Genomic DNA, 20,160 nt, shown 5'->3' with positions numbered 1-20,160 from the left:
TTTGCTTCGCTCTACTAGTGGTCAAAGGGAGCTCAACTTCGGCACTTTGTTGAAGGACACACTAGGACTCAGTTCGGCATTCTGCAGGGGCGCGGAGTACAGTCTCTGTTGCAGAACAAAACCCAGACAAAACTCGTCACCCTGACACGACAAAATGAAGTGTAATTTCAGCATTCTCTGCTAGAGAATTCAACAGCCCGTTACTTCAACCTTCGCTTCACAACAAAATGTAGTCATAGTCCGGCACCCCGCTGGGAAACAAAAAAGAGTTTCACCTTAACAACTTCCTACAGGGCAAAACACACGAACCCTACAAACGCCTGCTACAGAACAAAACACAGCATCTCTTTAACAAATCACTGCAGGGCAAAATATATGAACGCTACTCCTACAGGGCACAGCACATGGGCACTGCAAACCCCTGCCACAGAACAAAATGCAGCATCACGTTAACAACCTCCTACAGGGCAAAATGCATAGATACTACACAACCCCCTGCTACAGAACACAGATTCACGTTAACAACCTCCTACACGGTAAAATACATGGACACAACGAACCCCTGCCACAAAACAAAATGCAGCAACACTTTAACAACCTCCTACAGGGCAAAATGCATAAATGCTACACAACCCCCTGCTACAGAACAAAACACAGCATCTCTTCAACAAATTACTGCAGGGCAAAATATATGGACACTACTCCTACAGGGCAAAGCACTTGGGCACTGCAAACCCCTCCGACATAACAAAATACTACTACACGGCAAAATACATAGATACTAATCAAACCCGTACTATAGAACAAAACACAGCATCTCTTTAACAACCTCCTACACGGCAAAATACATAGATATTACACAACTCCCTGCTACCGAACAGAACACAGAATCACGTTAGCAACCTCCTACAGGTAAAATACATGAACGGAACAAACCCCTTCTTCAGAACAGGACTGCCTCTCTCTAACAACTTCCTACAGGGCAACCCCTGCTACAGAACAAAACACACTGTTACTCCAAGACTCCCCGGGCTGGTACAAAATACACTGATGCTGCAACACATTGGGACATGACGGTGCAGGGGCGGCTTTCCAGAACAGAATGGACGGCCCTGTCGTCTCCATCTGGGACAGAAAAAAATGCAGTCACTCCACTCTCTGTGGTACACAACCCGACACAACATCACTTCAGCACTTTCCCAGCGAACAAATACAGCCACCTTACCATTCTCAACTAAAAAAAAACCCCAAAAACGGTGTCATTTAAACACTCTTCAACTGAACAAAATAAAGTGAAGCCTAGGCACTCTCTTCTGCAGGACGAACCACCACTCTAGGTACCAGGCAAATATAGAGCCTCTCTACCCTAGCACTCCCTAACCGAACAACAGTGTCCCCTCGGGATGATGCTTCGCTGCGGGCCAGGGTGTGACCGCAGCTCTTCTCTAGCGGTCTCGCGGCTGCATCGCTTTCTAAAGGACACCAGGCAGCGCAGTGTCGGCACTTTGTGGCCGAACCGCCGAGGAAAGTGCAGACACAGCTTCAAACCCACTGCGTAGGGCTTCAAGGAGCTCTGCTGTGTGGCACTTACCTGTAGAAACCTCTGGCTCGTGTGCGGGGGGCTGTGCTACCATATCAAGCCCAGTGACTCACTGGGTAATTGTAATTTTAATTGTGATTGTATTTATATAGCGCCTACTCTCCCTGACGAGGCCGTTACTTAACGTTATAGCGCATAGCTGGAAAGGGTACACACAATGTCGCCTGTCGTTTATTTCGGATGATCAATGTCTTTTGCATGCATGGTGTGAAATGCAATTGCTTATCACGCTTAACCCTTAGAAATGGCCCCTGTCGTAGCTAACTGGCAACAGACAGTGGAATGAACAGTTGCATGAAAGTGCCTGGGTTCTGCCCTCTTAGGTATAAAGAGTGAACTTTGTCACAGTTGCTACAAAATTCGTCCTTTGATAGTCCCGGAGAAAGGAAACAATGTGGGCCTATTTTATTTTTTGAATCCGACAAAATATATCTGTATCAAGGGGTTTAAGTAGAACTCTAGGTAGATGTCCTACAAAGATAAGTGTTTATTCAAATTCGCAAGTTTTTATTCAATTCCTTCCTCAAGTCTACTACGGTACGGATTCTTTATTTCACACAGTAAGTGAGATTCGCGGCGTAATTCAGGCGCAAATCTGGCGAATTTCTCGCTGTCATTTCCGCAACTCCACTGCAAATCTAGCGAAGTTCGGAAAATGTTACTTGCAAATCAACTGCAACTCTAATGAGGTTCGGGATCATTTACTTGCAAATCTGTTGAAGTTCACAGTTCTTTATTCCGCAGATCAACTCTGAAACTAATGAGCTTCGGAATCTTTTACTCGCAAACCAACTGCGAATCTAATAAGGTTCGGAGTCTTTTACTAGCAGATCAACTCTTACAATCAGGTCGCAAACTAAAAGGTCACGTTTTTGAAAGATTTTCACGTTTTTTCGTCCCAAGTGTAATGGTGTAGGCAAGTAAAGTCAGTGCAAACCCAGCGAGGTTTGCAAGTTAATCAGAGCAAGTACGGTGACTTTCGCATATTAATTCAACGGTGAGGATTTAATTCGGGTTACATACATTACGTTTTACAAATTATCAGCGCCTAGTCAAGTGAAGTTCACGGGGTCACATTTTCAGTCCAACACACTTCTGGGGCTCCGTACGCGTACTGGAGGCCAGTGACTGAAACACGAATTTGCCTTTAATATATGTGTGATATACGAAACTGAAGCGGAGCTTTAAGTTTTATATTTGTGTCCAGGGTGAGAAAATTTCCGGTATCTGATCTTTAAATTATCAATCGGCCCTCTTATCTTTATAGCCCATGTCCTTTATCTCGTCGGGGGGGGGGGGGGGGGGGTAAGGGGGCATTGTGCGAGACTCTGCTCTCTGAGCCTGACCGAGCGCCCTCAGCACCCACGGCCAGGAGTCCTGGCTCATAATTTACAGTTCACGGGGCCCTGCTGATACGGCTTTCCACACTGGACAATAAATGCAGTAATGCGTGTTCGATCTGCCTGCACTGGGGTACACACCCGGGGCACGGTATGGGTACACCCCATCACACTGGACAATTAATGCAGAAAAGCGTGTTCGGTCTGCCTTTACGGGGTACGCAGCCGGGGCACGGTGTGGTACACCTCATCACACTGGACAATAAATGACTACAACGCGTGTTCGATCTGCCTTTACTGGAGTACACACCGGGGCACAGTGTGTGGTACACCCCATCACACTGGACAGTAAAGGGCAGGAATGCGTGTTCGATCTGCCTGCCATGGGTACACAACGGGCCCAGTGTGTGGTACACCCCATTGCACTGGACATTACAGGGTAGCAATGCGTACTCGCTCTGCCTGCACTGGGTACACACCCGGGGCACAGTATGGGTACACCACATCACAATGGACAGTAAAGGGCAGCAATGCGTGTTCGATCTGCTTGCACTGGGGACACAGCCGGGGCACGGTGTGGTACACCACATCACACTGGACAATAAAGTGCAACAACGCGGCCTGCGTGTTCGATCTGCCTTCACTGGGGTACGCACCAAGGACACAATGTGTGGTATATATTCTTCCAAATAAGAAGATGCCCATCTAGCGTTCCCAGCCAAGCCCTGAATATCACGTGCGCTTATAAAGGCCGCGGCTTATGCTGCCTTTCCATTGTAATTCAGCTACTGCCCCGTTCCGCGACAATTTGCGAACCATAAATTACTTTTCAGAACAGACGGGGTGTGAGGGCGGGGGTGATGGGACACGCTTTTTTCATTTGTGTATTTTGCCATATTTGTTATCGCTAACAGAAGGTGGTGGTCAGACCATCACACAGAGCTCTGTTTAATGATTACTCCACCGGTAATTGGATTAGTTCATTCAACCACTGCTGCGTTCTGAAAATAGAAATCCTGGCTTCGCCAGAAATTAACACACTGAGTGATCCTGTGCAAATCCCTTGAACCCCTGCCCCAATAGCGTTGCCCGTCTAAACTAGGACCTTTTGAAGCTAAGCTGGCCTCGGGTGATGGAAAAGCGGTCACTTACATGACGCTTAGTAATGGAATCTGTGAGCCTCTGAGATAAAGTAGCTGGAATACGGACGAACCGGGGTGTGTTTTATCCCGCTCAGACGAGATTGGCATATTATTATTATTGCTGTTGTTGTTATTATTGCTATCGTTATTACCTGTAGGGCAGCCCCGTCAGCAGTTTCTAAGCGAGCAGCAGCTCGCGGAGTCTGTGTCCGACGCCCTCCTTCCTCGGAGTCCTATGATCTCGCCTCAGATCTCTTTGCTGAAAGCTAAAAGGCTCGAGCGAGTAGCAGAGATTGACCAGAGCCGGGTCTGTGCAGGGGCCGCCTGGGCCGTGCCCCCTCCCTGGACCTCAGAGTTACAGCCTGCAGAGGCTACCCAGCGGGTGAGCCGTGCCCCTCTGGGGAGAGCGCGCGGCCCGTCTGGCTGTTTTTATTTTATTTTATTTGTAACACACGGGGGGCAGCTCTGACACAGGGGGTGCAGCTCCTGCGCAGGGGGTGCAGCGCTATCACAGGGGGTGCAGCCCTGACACAAGGGGTGCAGCTCCTGCGCAGGGGGTGCAGCCCTGACACAGGGGGTGCAGCTCTTGCACAGGGGGGTGCAGCGCTATCACAGGGGGTGCAGCTCCTGCGCAGGGGGTGCAGCGCTATCACAAGTGGTGCAGCTCTGACACAAGGGGTGCAGCGTCTGCACAGGGTGTGCAGCTCTTACGCAAGGAGGTGCAGCTCTGGTACAAGGGGGTGCAGCACTATCACAAGGGGTGCAGCTCTGACAAAAGAGGTGGAGCTCCTGCACAGGGAGGGCAGCGCTATCACAAGGGGTGCAGCTTCTGCACAGGGTGTGCAGCTCTTACTCAAGGGTTGAGGGACTCTAGCACAAGAGATGCAGCTCCTGCACAGGGATGCAGCTCGATCACAAGGAGTGCAGCTGTGACGCAAGGGGGTGCAGCTGTGGTAAAAGGGGTGCAGCTCCTGCACAAGGGGTACAGCACTGTTGTAAAGGGTGCAGCTCTGACCAAGGGGATGCAGCTCTGCCACACGGGGTAATGCAGCTCTGGTATAAGGGGTGCAGTTCTGATACACAGGGGGTGACGCACTATCAAAAGGGGTGCAGCTCTGGTACAAGGGATGCAGCTTCTGCAGAGGGGGTGCAGCACTATCACAAGGGGTGCAGCTCTGATACAAGGGGTGCAGCTCAGGTACAAGGGGTGTAGATCCTTCACGAGGGGTGCAGCACTATCACAAGGAGTGCAGCTTTGACACAAGGGGGTGCAGCTCTTACACAAAGTGATGCAGTTCTGGTGCAAGGGATGCAGCGCTATCACAGGGGGATGTAGCTCTGGCACATGGTGATCAGCTGTGGTAGACAAGGGTGCAGCCCTTGCACAATGAGTGCAGTACTGTCACAAGAGATGCAGCACTGTCACAGAGGGTGTGGCTCCTGCACAAGGGCTGCAGCTCCTGCACATGGGGTGCAGCAGTATTACAGAGGGTGCAGCTCTGACACAAGGAAGTGCAGCTCTAGCACAAGGGGGTGCAGATCTGACACAATGGACGCAGCGCCATCACTGAGAGGGCAGCTCTGACACGAGGCTGGAGGTCTAGCAGAGATGTGCAGCACTGGCACAAAGGGTACTACACTGGCATAGGGGTTCAGCTCAGACACAAAGAGGTGCGGCAGGGGCGCAGGTGGTGCAGCGCTGTCACACGGGTTCGTCTCTGCCACAGTGGGGCAGCTCTTTCAGTGAGGAGCAACGCTATCCCTGGGGGTGCAGTACTTGCGCGAATAGCTGCACCTCTGACTCGGGCGCCGCTCTGCACATAGGTGCACCTCTGAACCGTTGCTTTATCTCTGGCAAGTAGGTTCTCTGTACCACGTGGGTTCGTGTCTGGCTAAGGGGTGCTGTTCCTGTCGTGGGTGGCAGCACTATCGCAGAAACTACAGCAATTGCACAAATGGGTGCCTCTGTGATACAGGGGGGCACCAGTGGTAGATGGATTCATCTCTGGCACGGGGGTTAATCTCTTATACGGGCCACAGCTATTTTTGATGACTCTCCTGTGTACAGATTTATGATTGCACGTTATACAGACTTTACCCTCGCATTAATCTTTACCATGGAGCACTAATAAGTGCACAGCTCTATATTTCGGAGAGTGTCGTTGTATTCCGTGGGCCGCTCCACAGCCGGCCCGGGAGGGGGGGCACTTGAAGGGCCGATCACTGCCGCCTCCTGGGCCGCGCCCCTCCTAGGCCCTGACTGGCCGGGCCCGGCTCTGACGACATATATTAACCCCTCGGGCCCTGGACATGTGGCTGTACATGGAGGAATGGGCTGGGAAGTCTGGGCCAGTGGTGAGCCTCGACTGGTGCCGCTCGCGGAGCTCCAGAGTCTGTCTAAAAAGAGACAAGGCGACGATAACAACAATAATAATGTGCCTGGCAACTCCGAAGGGACAGCAGCTGCTCCCATGAGCTCCCAGGTGTTCGTTTCGACGGGACAGCGAGGGGTAAAGCCGGCAGGGGCAAGAGGGATGGCGAAGTGACCCCTCCCGAAGGAAGGACGAGACCAGGACCCACTATCCTAGGGACAATGGACGAGGGGTGCTAGGAATAACCCCGAAAACAGAAGGGTCAACAGAGAGTCCTCGAAACCGAGCTAGGCGCTAGACGAGCGGGAAGCGCCTAGTCCCCGCAGGGTGCGTCAGTGGGCGCGCTGGGCTCCCAGGCGCGGCGGTGGTGGTGCCGGGGAGGCCGCAGGACAACATTCACGCCCCCCGGGGAGCAACGGGGGGCGGGGGCCGCGGCCTATGGGGAGCTGGAGACGGCTTTGAGGACAGAGGGGGCCCCGCTCGGCGGCGGGCGGAGGGGCGGCTCCTGGGAGAGCCCGGACATGAGCCTGGTGGGGGGCTTCCCACACCACCACCACCCCGCGGTGCACCACCACCACGAGGGCTACCCCTTCTCGGCCGCCGGGGCCGCCGGCCGCTGCCATGAGGAGGGCCCCTACTTCCACGGCTGGCTCATCGGGCACCCGGAGCTCTCCCCCCCCGACTACGGCCAGGGCGCCCCCTACAGCCCGGAGTACGGGGGCGGCGGCGGGGGTCTGGAGCTGTGCGGGCCCGGGGGCCCGGCCGGGGGCGGCGTGGGGCTGCTGGGCTCCCGGCCGGTGAAGCGCAGGGGCACTGCCAACCGCAAGGAGCGGCGGCGCACGCAGAGCATCAACAGCGCCTTCGCCGAGCTGCGGGAGTGCATCCCCAACGTGCCGGCCGACACCAAGCTCTCCAAGATCAAGACGCTGCGCCTGGCCACCAGCTACATCGCCTACCTCATGGACCTGCTGGCCAAGGACGAGCAGAGCGAGGCCGAGGCCTTCCGCGCCGACCTCAAGCGGGCCGACGGCAAGGAGGACAAGCGCAAGAAGGAGCTGGTGAGTGCGGAGGGGCTGGGTCACTGGGGGGCCGGGACCGTCCGCAACAAGTGGCCAGGAGCAAGAAGGAACTGTCGAGTGCGGGTGGAGGGTACCACTGCACTGTCAGCAACAGGGAGGAAGGATGAGCTGCTAAGTGGGACGTTGGGGGGCACCTGAGGTAGAGGGTCGGGCTCTGTGAGCAAAGAGATCACGAGGAACATTGAGATTGTGAAGGAGATCCTCATGAGAGCCAGCGAAGGTCCAGAGGGAGCGGTGGGATAGTCAGAGGGCACAGAGACCGAGGGCACAGAGAGAGAGACCTGGGGGCAGATACAGGGGGTAGTGGCTATTACTGTGGGAGCTGCAAATTAAGGAAACGGGGACCGAACAGGTACCGGCGGTCTGGGGGTCCGGGAATCCAGGGACTGCAAAGGAGTTGTACTACAAATTGAGAGTTTGGACTGAGGCAGAAGGGGGTGGGGTGGTCTGTGGTAGAATTCAATCCTACTCCCACTGAGATAGGGTAAGGAAGCACCGGTTAGCAGGATTCACCATGTGAAACACAGAAAGCTGACAGTGAGGGCGAGGGCAAAAGTGGCCACTCTGCTGGGGTGCTGGGAACCCAAGAGCCGTTGTCGGGAGATAGCTCTCGCACTTCGAGGGGCATACAGGTTATTTGTGTTTGTTGTGGCCTGACGGATGTTCTTGCCGGAGTCTGGGGGTCCTTCTTACAAACCCCTCCCTTGGACTCCGTATGTGGGGGCAGTAGAGTAGCAGCGTGGCTGGACAAAACATGATCTTCGTCCTCTTGCAAAGGGGCCTCTTCCGTCACTGCAGGTTCAGATGCTCCCCGCACTCACCCTCCTCATGACACACTTCCTGCGTATTTACGTGTCCCCTGCTGTGCAATCCAAAAGGTTTAGATCATAGTGATGTGGGATCACCACTGTGTCTACGGACTTTCTACCGGGCATACGCCGAAAAGCGCTTCGGCGCCTTCTCAGGGGTAGTAAGCACTATATAATTACAATTACATTGCACGCTGTACCTCTGCTCCTCCGGTTATACAGGCCAGACGTGATCGTATTTCAACGGAGCGATATGGCCTTCTGTGCAATTATTGATGGAAAATATAAAACGCATAGTACATAGAGCCCTGCGGTAACTATGTGGGTCTTTACAACACAATTGGTTTCGGTCAAATTGATCATAATCGTATAAATGTAATGTATCTCCACACACACTCAGCACGAGAAGCATTGTTGAGGGAGGGGTATCCTGATCCACTAGATACTTTCGTGAGTGATGACCTCTCCCCACACTTGAAATTGTTAATAAATAAATGATGACGCTCTGCGCGTGAAAATGTATAAAATATTATGTAGATAAGCAAACAAATACACACATATGTAGACACACATATACATGCGTATATATATATATATATATATATTCACACACAAATATACTCACAGATATCTGTGCACGCACACAAACATACTGTAATCCACCGCTAATGCGTGCAGGCAACATGCGTGTATTCATCATTATTTAGTGACCCGGTGAACTGCTTCCCCTGTGCCGAGAGTGCGCTATTCCCACGATCCGCTTCTCATTAATACGGATTTGCCTGCACACAGCTCAGTCACTGTCAACCTTCACAGCCCCCACGCAAGAGAGTGATTCCTTGCGATATTTAGCAGGATTTATTGACCTCACCGTGGAACAGAGTTCATCCAACGAGGAGGTGAAACATGGGCTGGAGTATGCGCCCGTTTTATTCGGACGTCAAGAGGCTCCGTCGCTGCTTGAGAAATACACGCTCGGGTGTACACTAAACCATAATTGTTTAGAAACATATTTTGATTGATAAAAAACTATTTCACGTCAGGATTGCAAATATATTTTTGGTTAAATGCTAGTTCAGATCGCTGACTTACCTTCAATCGACCAGCAGAGATTTGTGTTTTCGTTTTGATAATTTCTTTCGGCAGAATGTGTGCTTTCCTCGGGATGTGAAGTAAGGGCTGCGCTCGTGTACCAGTGTTTGACACGTACTGTGCGTGCACCGTGACTCTGTCTGAGCGCGAGCACAATGACTGTGATTCGACCTCACGCACAGTCCAGGCCGATGCTGTAGCGACTAAATGACGTGCAGTGGAACCCGCATAAATATGCTCTTAAAATGATATGTTGTATGAACATGCATATGGGATCACGTTAAATAAAAGTAATATTAACTATATGTGGCTAATTAATTTAATGCACGCACACGGCATAATGTTCAGTACAATTATCATTACATATACGTGGCATAAAGGTGCACACGGTTAACATTCAGTTGAATTATTCGACCCATAAGTATTACAGAATCACCAATGTCTCATTCCTGGGCATTTTTTAAAACACTTGGGCATTTCGTCTGCGAAGTTCCTGATCACACGAATATCTCACAAGCGATGAATGCACCGCAATAACTTGTGAAACGTGGGTGGGTGCTCGTCGGTGGCGGTTTCTTCCAGGGAGCAGCTTTAGCTGTGATTCACAGGACTGTACTTTGCAGTTTATCAGTCCTAGATATATCTGCAGTGGGGGGAGCTCGTGGAAACCCAGAGCTCCCTTTCCCGTCATTCGTGGCCGAGATGCCTCAAAACACCGAGGCAGCGATCGGTGCCTGCAATTTTACCGAAGACGTGGCTTCTTTTTAGTGGATACAGATGTGGCCTGCAGGCTCTTACGATTACATTATATATTGCATATTTAAATACCTCGTGAACTCAAGCTGCCCTTACGGATACCATCTTTTTCACACACAAAAGGTGTGGTTTGTTCTACTTTCACTTTCACCCTTCATTAAATACCCGCCCGCACCCAGTAGTAAGCCTGTGCACCCCTCTTTCTGCTGCTAAATGACCTCCCAGTACCCCTGCGGAAGGAGCCGGGAGAACTCTGCCGTGTGCCAGCCTGTGGCGTGTGGGTGAATTTAACAGCCGAGTTTTGCATCTAGATGAACAAATCGTTGTGTTTTATCCAGCAGTGTTTGGTTTAAATGCAATAGATTATTTGTGTACCTGTTCACAAATATTAACAGGAACTGTAAATTGTTGTATCGTTATTTGCTTTGCATTTCTCAGTCAGCGCCTACATGCCTCCACGATGTCCTCTAACCGCTGCCTTCTCCCCTCTCTCCCCAGAATGAACTCTTGAAAAGCACAGTCGGCAGCAACGACAAGAAAACCAAGGGCAGGACTGGCTGGCCGCAGCACGTCTGGGCGCTGGAGCTCAAGCAGTGACTGTGGCTCAGGGCGGTGCGGGGTCCGAGGGGCCCTCGGCGCCGAGCAGGGTCCAAGGAACACCGGAGACGGTGAGGAGTCTGAGGAACTTCCAGAGTGCTGCGGGGTCCGAGGAGCCCCACAGGCATCGCGGGGTCTGAGAGGCCCAGGGATTCGGGGTAGGCTCCAGGACCGCCTGGGGATAGCTTAGTGCTGAGGAGTCCCTCAAACGGCTTAGGGTCCGGTGCCCTTCTACCCCCCAATCCCATCCCTCCTGCCCCCATCCGAGAAGCTCTGGGTGAAGGTATAGTGTCCGAGGACCACCCGGGACTGTTCAGGGTGATACTCTTTGCCCCTCAGGCCGGTACCCAGCCCATGTCCGTTATGCCAATACTCTCTTCGTGCTCCTCAGGCGGGTAGTCTATCCACGCGCCCTCTGAACCCATCATGCCAGGTTTGTCCCGACCCCCTCGCCAGTTTGAGTCCATGCCCCCAAGTCCCGGGTGGGTCAGTGCACCTCAGGTCTCTAGATGGCCCACAGAGCCCAGTGGTCATCAGTGTCTCACCTCAATGTTCGGAACCGTCCAGTTTATTTATGTGCAACGTCCGCAGAGCCCCCGGGCACGGACTAGAGGCTTGGTGAGGGCAGGCCGGGCACGCAGCCCGTGGTGAAGGTAGACAGCGGCCTCTAGCCCCGCCGTGAGGGTAGACAGGGCCCCCCAGCCAGTGGTGAGGGTAGACAGCGCCCCCCAGCCCCGTGGTGAGGGTAGACAGCGCCCCCCAGCCCCGTGGTGAGGGTAGACAGCGCCCCCCAGCCCCGTGGTGAGGGTAGACAGGTGCCTCCAGCCCCGTGAACGCTGTCCCGAGCACAGACTGAGGGCCCACCCCGAGGCCAGCGAAGGGCCTCTCTCCCCGGCCTGCACCCTCACGGTCGAGGGGCTCCTGGCTTCGGCAGTGAGTGAAGCGCGTCCTCTGGGACACACGCGGCTCTGGAGAAACACTTACGGATTCTAAGACTAGGCCGCGACGGAGCCTCTGAGCAGTGTTTCCATTGGTATTGGTATTCTCGCCTTGTGTTTTTGTCCTTAGTGTTGTGATGTTCTGGTCTCGAAGGCGATTTATTTGTGTGCACTTCTGTCTTAAAATGTGGAGTTTAATTAATATTTGATGGTGTAAACGTTGTAAATGTTCAATAAACCACTGTGTGTTTTTACAGACGATGTTTTGATTATGTGCTTCCAAAGAGTTTTAGATAAAAGGGAGAGAGCTCTCTGCAGAATAGCGCTTGACAACCTCTCACACACTGCAACGACGGCCCAGATGTTTGGTGTCAAGTAGCGCTTCATTTTACAAGTAATGTTGTCGAAATGCAGCCACCTGGGTTCCGAAAATCCATGTGGTTGCTGTTGGCCTGTAAAGTAGATTATTATAGCGCAAACATTCTTGGCTTTGAGGGCTGTAAAAAAACAGGACACTCCAAGAAAGTGCCTTTATGAATTATAAAGCTGCTCGCGCAGCCTTGAGTGTACATGTGTCTGATGCTATTGTGTGGCTGCATTTTGGGTCATGTAACAAACAGTGCAAACTAGTTTGCGGAAAAGTGACCCCAGGTTTCAAGATTGTCTTGAACTTTGCTTTACCTCTGTAGTTCTTGGACTCCTCACGCCTGCTCGTGTCTAGCATTACCTCAGATGTCCGAGCGGGGCGAAGCGCCATGACCAGCTGTGTATTGTTTTACTAATGAGACATCCACATACGTACATGGGGTCAGGGCTGTAGTCTTTACTGAGGCTCCTTGCAAAAAGGTTTATTAATGCTTCCGTCAGCGGAACCCTAAATCTCTGGGCCCCGCAGCCATACTAAGACCGCAGCTTCGCTTCCCAGGGTATTTCACGGGCAGCAGCAAGATGGTGGCCAGACAGGAAGCCACCGGGCAGACAGATAAGACAGACCCATTGCTAATGCGAAAGGCAGCAGGCAGAGAGGTAGATAAAAGGACAGAAAAGACTACAGACAGTTCTGAGTAGATAGGTGGGGGGCACATGGGTAAATCGAATGCCTTTGCGTGTATACTTTAATATCTGCCCGGTATGTGTACTCACAGGGGGTGTGGGGTTGTGTGCTTTGTGTATGGCGGGCTTGGTGTCTTGTGCACTGTGGTGCACTGTGTGTTTGCGGGCTGGATGTTCACATCCCCTGCTTGGAGTCCTGGGGTAGGTTTATCTGTGTGTTACATTTTCTCTTTCAAATAACTTCCCAACACTGTGGCTTTAGCGTGTGTGAAGTTTACATTGTTTTTGAGCATAGAAAGTTTTGAGCGCATGTGGGTTTGAGGATAGACATTATTTAAGCGCACACTTTTTGATCTAAATTGTTTGAGCGCGCGTTTTTTGAGGGTAGAGACTGTTTTGAGTGTAGAGATTGTTTTGAACGTAGAGATTGCTTTGAACTAGAAGTTGTTTTGAGGTTTGAGGGTAGAAATTATTTTGAGCGTATATTACTTTGAGGGTAGAGATTGTTTTAACGCGCATTTTTTTTAGGGCAGAGGTTGCTTTAAGCTCGCCTTGTTATGGGTGCGCATTGTTAGGAGCGCATTGGTCTCTAGCACACATTCATTTTAGCGCACTTTGTTAGGAGCGCATTGGTCTCTAGCACACATTAATTTTAGCGCACTTTGTTAGGAGCGCATTGGTCTCTAGCGCACATTGTTATGAGCGCGCTTGTCTCTAGCACACATTATTTTTAGCGCACATTGTTAGGAGCACATTGGTCTCTAGCACACATTGTTTTCAGCATTGTTATGAGGCTCATTAGCGCCTATCCGCCGCGGGGTATCACGCGCGTGGTCTGCAGATGCCCGTATAAAGATAAGCGCGGCCTAGTGCAGTACCTGGCCGCCGCACCCCTGGGGTGAAGGGTTAGAACAGCCTGCACAAGTGTCCTGCCCTTTCTCCCGGGGTCAGCGCCTAGGACCCTCGCCGCGCCCGGGTTGTGTTTACAGACACTTGCCTTTGTTTACAACACTCCGGAGACGATACTCGCTGCTATTTTCCTCTAGTGCCCGTCTTCGTTTTGAAGCTGATAGCTGGATGCGGGGACTTCCTCTCTGTGTGTTTCTTTGGCAGGCCCGGGCTGTGTAACTTCCGGCAGTGACAGCTTGTGGCAACAAGCGCACTTAAAATTCACTTTCAAAATATTTCTCACGCTCATAGCAGATGAAAGGCGAAAAAGCAGAATGCGCAGCCTACCCTGGATTTAAAATTGGAAGGGCAGTAGAGTTGTAGTAATTTTAATTTTATTTTCTCCGTGAGATATATATATATATATATATATATATATATATATATATATCGAACATCAAATACAATAATTATCAGAAAGCTTTGCCCCCAGTAAAAGAGTAAGGACTTTGTAACACTAGCAAAGAAAGATTGAAATAAATATAGTATATTCGAATAAATAAATATTTACTTATACCAGTGTAGCAGCAGTGAGTAAATGAACCCACGTGAGTGGAATTTAAAGACGTCAAGAGCACTTCCCAAGTAAAATAAAAGCTTAGAAAATGTCATCGCATATCGGCTCGTAAGATTATGCTTGTGGGGAACTTTCTTGAGAAACTCAGACCACAGATCTGTAGTGCAGAGCCAGAGTTGATCCCTTTACAAAACCTAGTATTTATCAAACCAGGCTCTGTGGTTTTTAAAGGGAAAGGGACCTGCTTTAATTGCTGGCTAATGTGAATGTTGCAATTTCGCACAGGGCAATCACTCTCCGAGCTCCGGCGCAAGAGCTCTAGACAGGCCGGAGCCGGCAAAAATGTAGCGTTTGACGTTAAAAGCTAAAAAGGGCAACGGGGAGGTGGAGGGGGGAGGTGGACGTGGATGTCAGGGCCTGGCCTCCACCGGTCTGCCCGAGTCAGCGCTGTGCTGATAACACGGCCCTCCCCAAAGCCTTGAGTGAGGCTCTGAGGCCTGATTACATCATGTACACTGGCCAGGAACGGGGCAAAAGCTATGCTTTGCCTTTCACTGGTGTTTGCAGGATGCAGCAAACAGACCCTGGCCACTGCATTATCATCGGTAGTTTCTCTGGAAATGCGTCCGGACCTCCATTTCATCAGAGATGCTCACAAGAAGGACCTACGTTTTTTTTCGATCTAAAAATACTTCACACTTAACTGCCAATAGTAAATCTTTATCTCTTGTGAATAGATTCTGTTATCCTCCCCTCGATTATATGAACCCTTGCTACACATAGATTGTTTCACAGCGTGTATCCTTATATAACTTCCACTTGCTCATATGAAAGTACCCTGATCCTCCCCCCCCCCCCCCCCGAGTCTACTGCGAGATATCTAAACTGCAAATACATATATTACATGAAGATGTTACTGTCACAAAGAGCCAGATGAACTTGGTTTTGCTTTCTTTAAATATTACGGGACAGATCACAGGTCTATCAAAGATGGATTTAGGCTGCCAGTACAGTCGGTTTCTTCAGTTTCTTTTTATGATTGCAGGGTACTGCAAACTGAGACACATTTTTATTTTTAACAAGGGTTACTTACGGATTTGTGGTTTTGTGGTTGAAACCCTCATTAGACACGTCCAATACCTTGCAAGAAATATTATTTTCGCATTTTTTCTTTCACAGGTTATCTCACCCATGTTTGTCTTGATGCAAAAAAAATAAAAAAAAAATACACACAGTTAAATAAAACAAAATGGGTTTATGTTGCTTAGTTTCCTGATACATAAGCACCAAAAAAGTTCAAAATACCATTTGCTCGAAATTTGCACTAGTCTTTTTTTTAGCCTTCTTTAGGGCACTTTTAAAGCAACTCTCCGAGCAGTAGGGCGATACAGACCTTATTCTAGGCCCTCTGAGATAGTGCCAAGAACATAATTGTCACTCCAGTAGTTCAGGATAAAATGCCTATTATGCATCATTCTTGACTGGTTTAAGCATCACCAACAAAGCCAGGAACAGTGGTCTGATGTTAGGCATTTCATTGTCAGATGCCGTGCACCAAGAGAAGACCATGAAACCATAAACTGAAAAAAAACTTTTACTACAAAAAACATACACTGCAAAAATATCGAACTTCCATAAACATTTCCGTAAAAAATAATTCTACCTGTACATAAACCTGGGATTAAACCCCAGACCTGCTACGTGCTAAAACTGCAGCTGTAATAATGAACCTACTTCTAAATCACGATGCCACTGTGTTTACATTTATATATATATTTCTGAGACTTTAGCTGTCTGCTGCTTGGCGTATGCGCTTAGAAATGTATGTTTTGAAGGCTATTATGTGTTTTTGACTTTTTTTCTACAGTATGTACATTACCCAAAGAGCTGTTTACAGCAGGGCTGGAAATAATTTTGGTGTTGTGTTTTTGAGGATTGATGTATGTTTGTTTCTGAAACCAGTGCTTTAAATGGGCAGGTACTGCCAGATACTGAGCGTCTACACTTCTTAAATTTTAAAAGAGGAGTACTGCACTACTCATTCGGGGTGCAGTGCTTTTAACGGGAGAGCACTGGCCCTTCTCAGTAGCAAACGGGTAATCTGGGGCCCAAAGGACTTGCTCGTCTATATTTCCATTTCAAACACCGTCCCAAACCACTGGTCTTGCAGCAATAGGTACTCTGCCCCCCACCCTCCCTCGGGCGTTGGATCCTTCCCTCGACCAGTCCACGGGTCTGAGGGGTCGCGTGACACCAGGAAAGGGGGCGGGGCTGGTCAGTGCGTGCACGCGCTCCGGGAAGCGCGCGTTCACGTTAGACGCAGAGTGCGCATGGACTGGCGGTAGCAGAGATGGGCGGTTCTGCCAAAGGCTTCGCAAGGGACGTCTGTCGGGGCATCGGAATTATGAGATCTAAAATCCCGTCTGTAGTAGAATATCTCTCAGTTTCTCATGAATGAGACAATATTGTGTTTGGTCCACAATCCCTCGGGAGCACGCTCCTTCACTTCCTGCACCCCTCCAGGCTTCCCTTACTCATCTCCCCCCTCATTCCCTCTGTTCCTTTTTCGATGACTCCCACCCTTTACTTTATATCTCTTTAAGCCTATCTTTTTTTTAAATATGCCGTTCGTTCTCTCCTTTCCTGTCACATCCATTCCTCTATACTAGAGTGCCACGATGCCACACTGCTGGCAGCTGACTGCTATACAAGCGACACATAATATAACACATGCCGTCCTTCCCTTCTGTGCTATCACTTCCCTCTCTCAAGCTGTTCTCTCTTTCTGTCACTCCCTCTCTCTCCCTGTGACGCCTTTTCCCCATCTATTCCTTTCCCTCTGTCTCAGGCTCTGTTAATCTCCCCTTTCTCTACCTCCCTCCATCCCACCATTTTTACCTCACTGTTGCTTTCCTTTGTTCCCATTGTTGTATACTTCTCCACATATTGTTTCCTTCCGAATCGCCCTCCTTTCTCCTGTTATCCCTTTCTTCTCTGTTATTTTCGTGCACATTCACAGACCCAATGTTTTTGTTAAAAACACACCATTGTAGTCAGCAGTTACAATTAACTGCGTTATTAGTGTTAGTAATTTACATGTGATTTTAGTTCTAATTTTACGAATGCCTTGCTAAATTAAATGTTTCGAAACAAACCACTAGCAGCATGGAATATCAAGCGCATACATTGTATTGTAGAACTTACATACTGCCTTTAACTCACATTTGAGGATAAAAAGACCAGTGTTTTTTTCTGCAGTTATTTACGCAGTGAACACGATTAAAGTGTAATTTATTCGGAAGTTAGGTAAATATCTTGTGCAGTAGGCAAAGGAGAATCCCGCGCATTCTCCACATCGCTAACACTATATGTTCGCCCAATAAAGGCTTCATGGGTGCCAATAATGCCTGTACACAGTACACAGTTTTTTTTAGTTCTTATTTCGCAGGAGCCGATCTATTTGGGTTTCATCTTCACTTTATCGAATGATATTTTTAAGGAACTCAGTGAATGATTATTTTTTTTTTTTTTTAAAAGAATCTTCCATACATGAGAGGTAAAAACATGTCGTTGATACTGGTGTGGGTTCCTCTCCGACCTCCCTGAGGGCTCAGTGTTGCCTCTGCCCCCCTCTTGAACTACGGACGACACTGACAGTGGATCTCTGCCCCCGCCAAGCCTAGGGTGATCTGATGAGCAGCGCTGACGCCATCTTCTTATAAATCATGGCTGTCATTCGGTTTTCTTTTATGAACACTTCAAACGGTGCCATTCGACTGCATGTGTCTCTAGGAAGCAAGCAGGGAACCGGTTTTCCACAAACTCTCCTGCACGCCTACTCGTGACCTCCCGGGACCAGATAATTGGTGTTAATTTGTTATCAGTGTCAAGATGGAGACAAAGATATGTCTAATGAGCCTTGTTCTTCAGACCGGAGAGGTAAATAGTGCAGGACCTGTACACGACCGTCTATTCCTTTCAGTGGCACCGCACTAACACTGGCCCGTTTAGAAACAAAGCATGTCGGAGTCAGTGCATCTAAAGTCTGTGAGAGCATGATTAAGTGAGCGGCTTCTTACTTGCTAGGCGCACTCAGCAAGTATGAACGCGTATACCAATCTACATTAACTGTGGGGTTGGATGAGTGTTAATCACGAGTGTACGTCTGCGTGATCGCGTCATGATTGTGACTATATTCTTGGGTGTAGGATGATATTCCTGTTATCCTGTTTTTTAAGGGGGTGCTGGTGGTTTTGTTTGTGCAGTTTTAATAGGTGTGCCACGGAGAACCAATGCTAACAAGGTATTCCTAGACTTGCCTTAATGTTGAACTGTGGTCAGTCCGACACCACTGCCACGAACGGAAACACAGTGAAAGTAGGACATTAAAATTCAATGTCGGCCCAATATTCCAGGCATGAAACGTGTGTTTTTTTCGCCAAATGCAGCAGCAACATAGGCCTTTAAATAGCTAATGCATATTATACGTTGCTTCTGCCATACAAAGCAACTCCGGAGCTTAATGTAAACAGACACTTACAACTCCGCTCCTGTAAGACAAAATAAACTATTTGATTATATCAGAGAGACTGATATTCGGATCTGAGATCAGACATATACATTTCCTGTGATTTAGTCAAATAGGGTGACTTTCGCATGTTCCACTATTACTGTGTACCATATACGCATTGAGTGCTCCAACAGGAAGAGGATAGTAGCGCTCAGGCATCTGCAATAAGGCACTATGTGCGTGCTAGGGGAGACATCTGCGGGTAATTACAACCCCTCCCCCGTGCGCGGCCTCAGTTCACGCAGACGCGCTCACGTCACGCCAGACGGCCCGGAGCCACGCTGCTCCTAGCAGGGCGCAATCAAGCCTCGGCTGTCCAGGCCGAGCCCTGGCGCGCGCCGGAATGCGGAAGCTGCGGCAGCGGGATCAACACATGGTTCTTCCAGGCAGAGTGCGTGCCTCACCAAGGGTCGAAGCCAGGAGGATCCTGCTTCTCCAACATCAGAACCGGAGGGAAATACATCACCGCATTCCTCTTCGAAAGTAAACACCACAAGAGCAATTTTACGTGCTCTAATCTCGGGGATTACATCCAAGCTAAACATCAGTGATTCTCTCCGCCTTGTGGCTAAGCCAGCAGCAAATTATTAAAACAAAGTGAACTTTAATGTTGACTGTTGTTCTGGGAAATACGTTTCTTATGTCCTTAAACCTCTTGCCTCTACGGAAAAAACAGCAACAGATCCGAAATCGCAGCAGGAAAATTTTAAAATTACAGGTTTCTTAAACAAACGGATGCTGCCCCAGTAGGCAAACCGATTATTCTGCAGCAGTTATTAAAAATCAACAAATTATTGTTTTTGGTTTATGGACTAGTAATGCACATGTTGATATTTTAATGTGAAGCTCAAATATTTGTTTTCTCGTTTTCATATTTTTGAACTGTGCATGTATTGCATCTCCAAATATGTGATATTGTGTCTTAAACTGCAATAAACAATTTATAAAAAGTTCTAAGAAAATAATTATCTACAGGATAGTAAAGTGAAGCTACGACATTGTGCTCTTTAACGTCTTTGATAAATAAAATAAAGAAAACGAGTGTGTGCAAAATATATTAAATTTCCACTAGAACTGTAACAATTGTAAATGCTTCGGCTCCCATAGTTCATTGTTTGAATGTACGATACTTATTCCGCTGAGACATTACACACTCTCCTACTTCAGTCATTTGCATGTCATTATGTGGAAAGGGCAAAGCATCATTATGTTTAATATCACAGTGACTTAAGAGCAGACATTCAACATCCCACCTGTGTTTTTTCACACTTTCAATTTTTACCGAAGTTCAATTTTTTGTCATGTGTGCTATCCTTCCTGTTTGAGAGAGGAGTAGAAAAACAGTAA

General features: G+C 49.1%; 1 protein-coding gene and 1 long non-coding RNA gene across 6 annotated transcripts in view; one reads left to right on the top strand and one right to left on the bottom strand.

The window, feature by feature from the left end:
• The window catches only part of LOC138304431 (uncharacterized), a 120,071-nt gene extending 115,605 nt beyond the window's left edge, over window positions 1-4,466 (bottom strand). For all 5 annotated transcript variants that reach the window (XR_011205572.1, XR_011205569.1, XR_011205571.1 and 2 more), the window contains exon 1: window positions 4,235-4,466. This is a non-coding gene — a long non-coding RNA (uncharacterized lncRNA). The remainder of the gene's footprint in view (window positions 1-4,234) is intronic.
• A 1,917-nt stretch (window positions 4,467-6,383) lies between these two features.
• Window positions 6,384-11,981, top strand: HAND2 (heart and neural crest derivatives expressed 2). The gene is made up of 2 exons (XM_069244467.1): window positions 6,384-7,512; window positions 10,689-11,981. Exons 1-2 carry the CDS (start codon window positions 6,976-6,978, stop codon window positions 10,785-10,787), a joined length of 636 nt encoding a protein of 211 aa, XP_069100568.1. The 5' UTR covers window positions 6,384-6,975; the 3' UTR covers window positions 10,788-11,981.
• Window positions 11,982-20,160: the final 8,179 nt, after the last annotated feature.

This window comes from Pleurodeles waltl, chromosome 1_2, assembly GCF_031143425.1.
Source record: "Pleurodeles waltl isolate 20211129_DDA chromosome 1_2, aPleWal1.hap1.20221129, whole genome shotgun sequence".
Lineage (NCBI taxonomy): Eukaryota > Metazoa > Chordata > Amphibia > Caudata > Salamandridae > Pleurodeles > Pleurodeles waltl.
This window is presented reverse-complemented; position numbering and strand designations above follow the sequence as displayed.

Bases quoted from the DNA above. Each gene is read 5' to 3' on its own strand.
- HAND2 (XM_069244467.1), top strand. From the start codon at position 6,976: ATGAGCCTGGTGGGGGGCTTCCCACACCACCACCACCCCGCGGTGCAC. The intron at 7,513-10,688 runs GTGAGTGCGGAG...CTCTCTCCCCAG, and splicing joins ACAAGCGCAAGAAGGAGCTG to AATGAACTCTTGAAAAGCAC.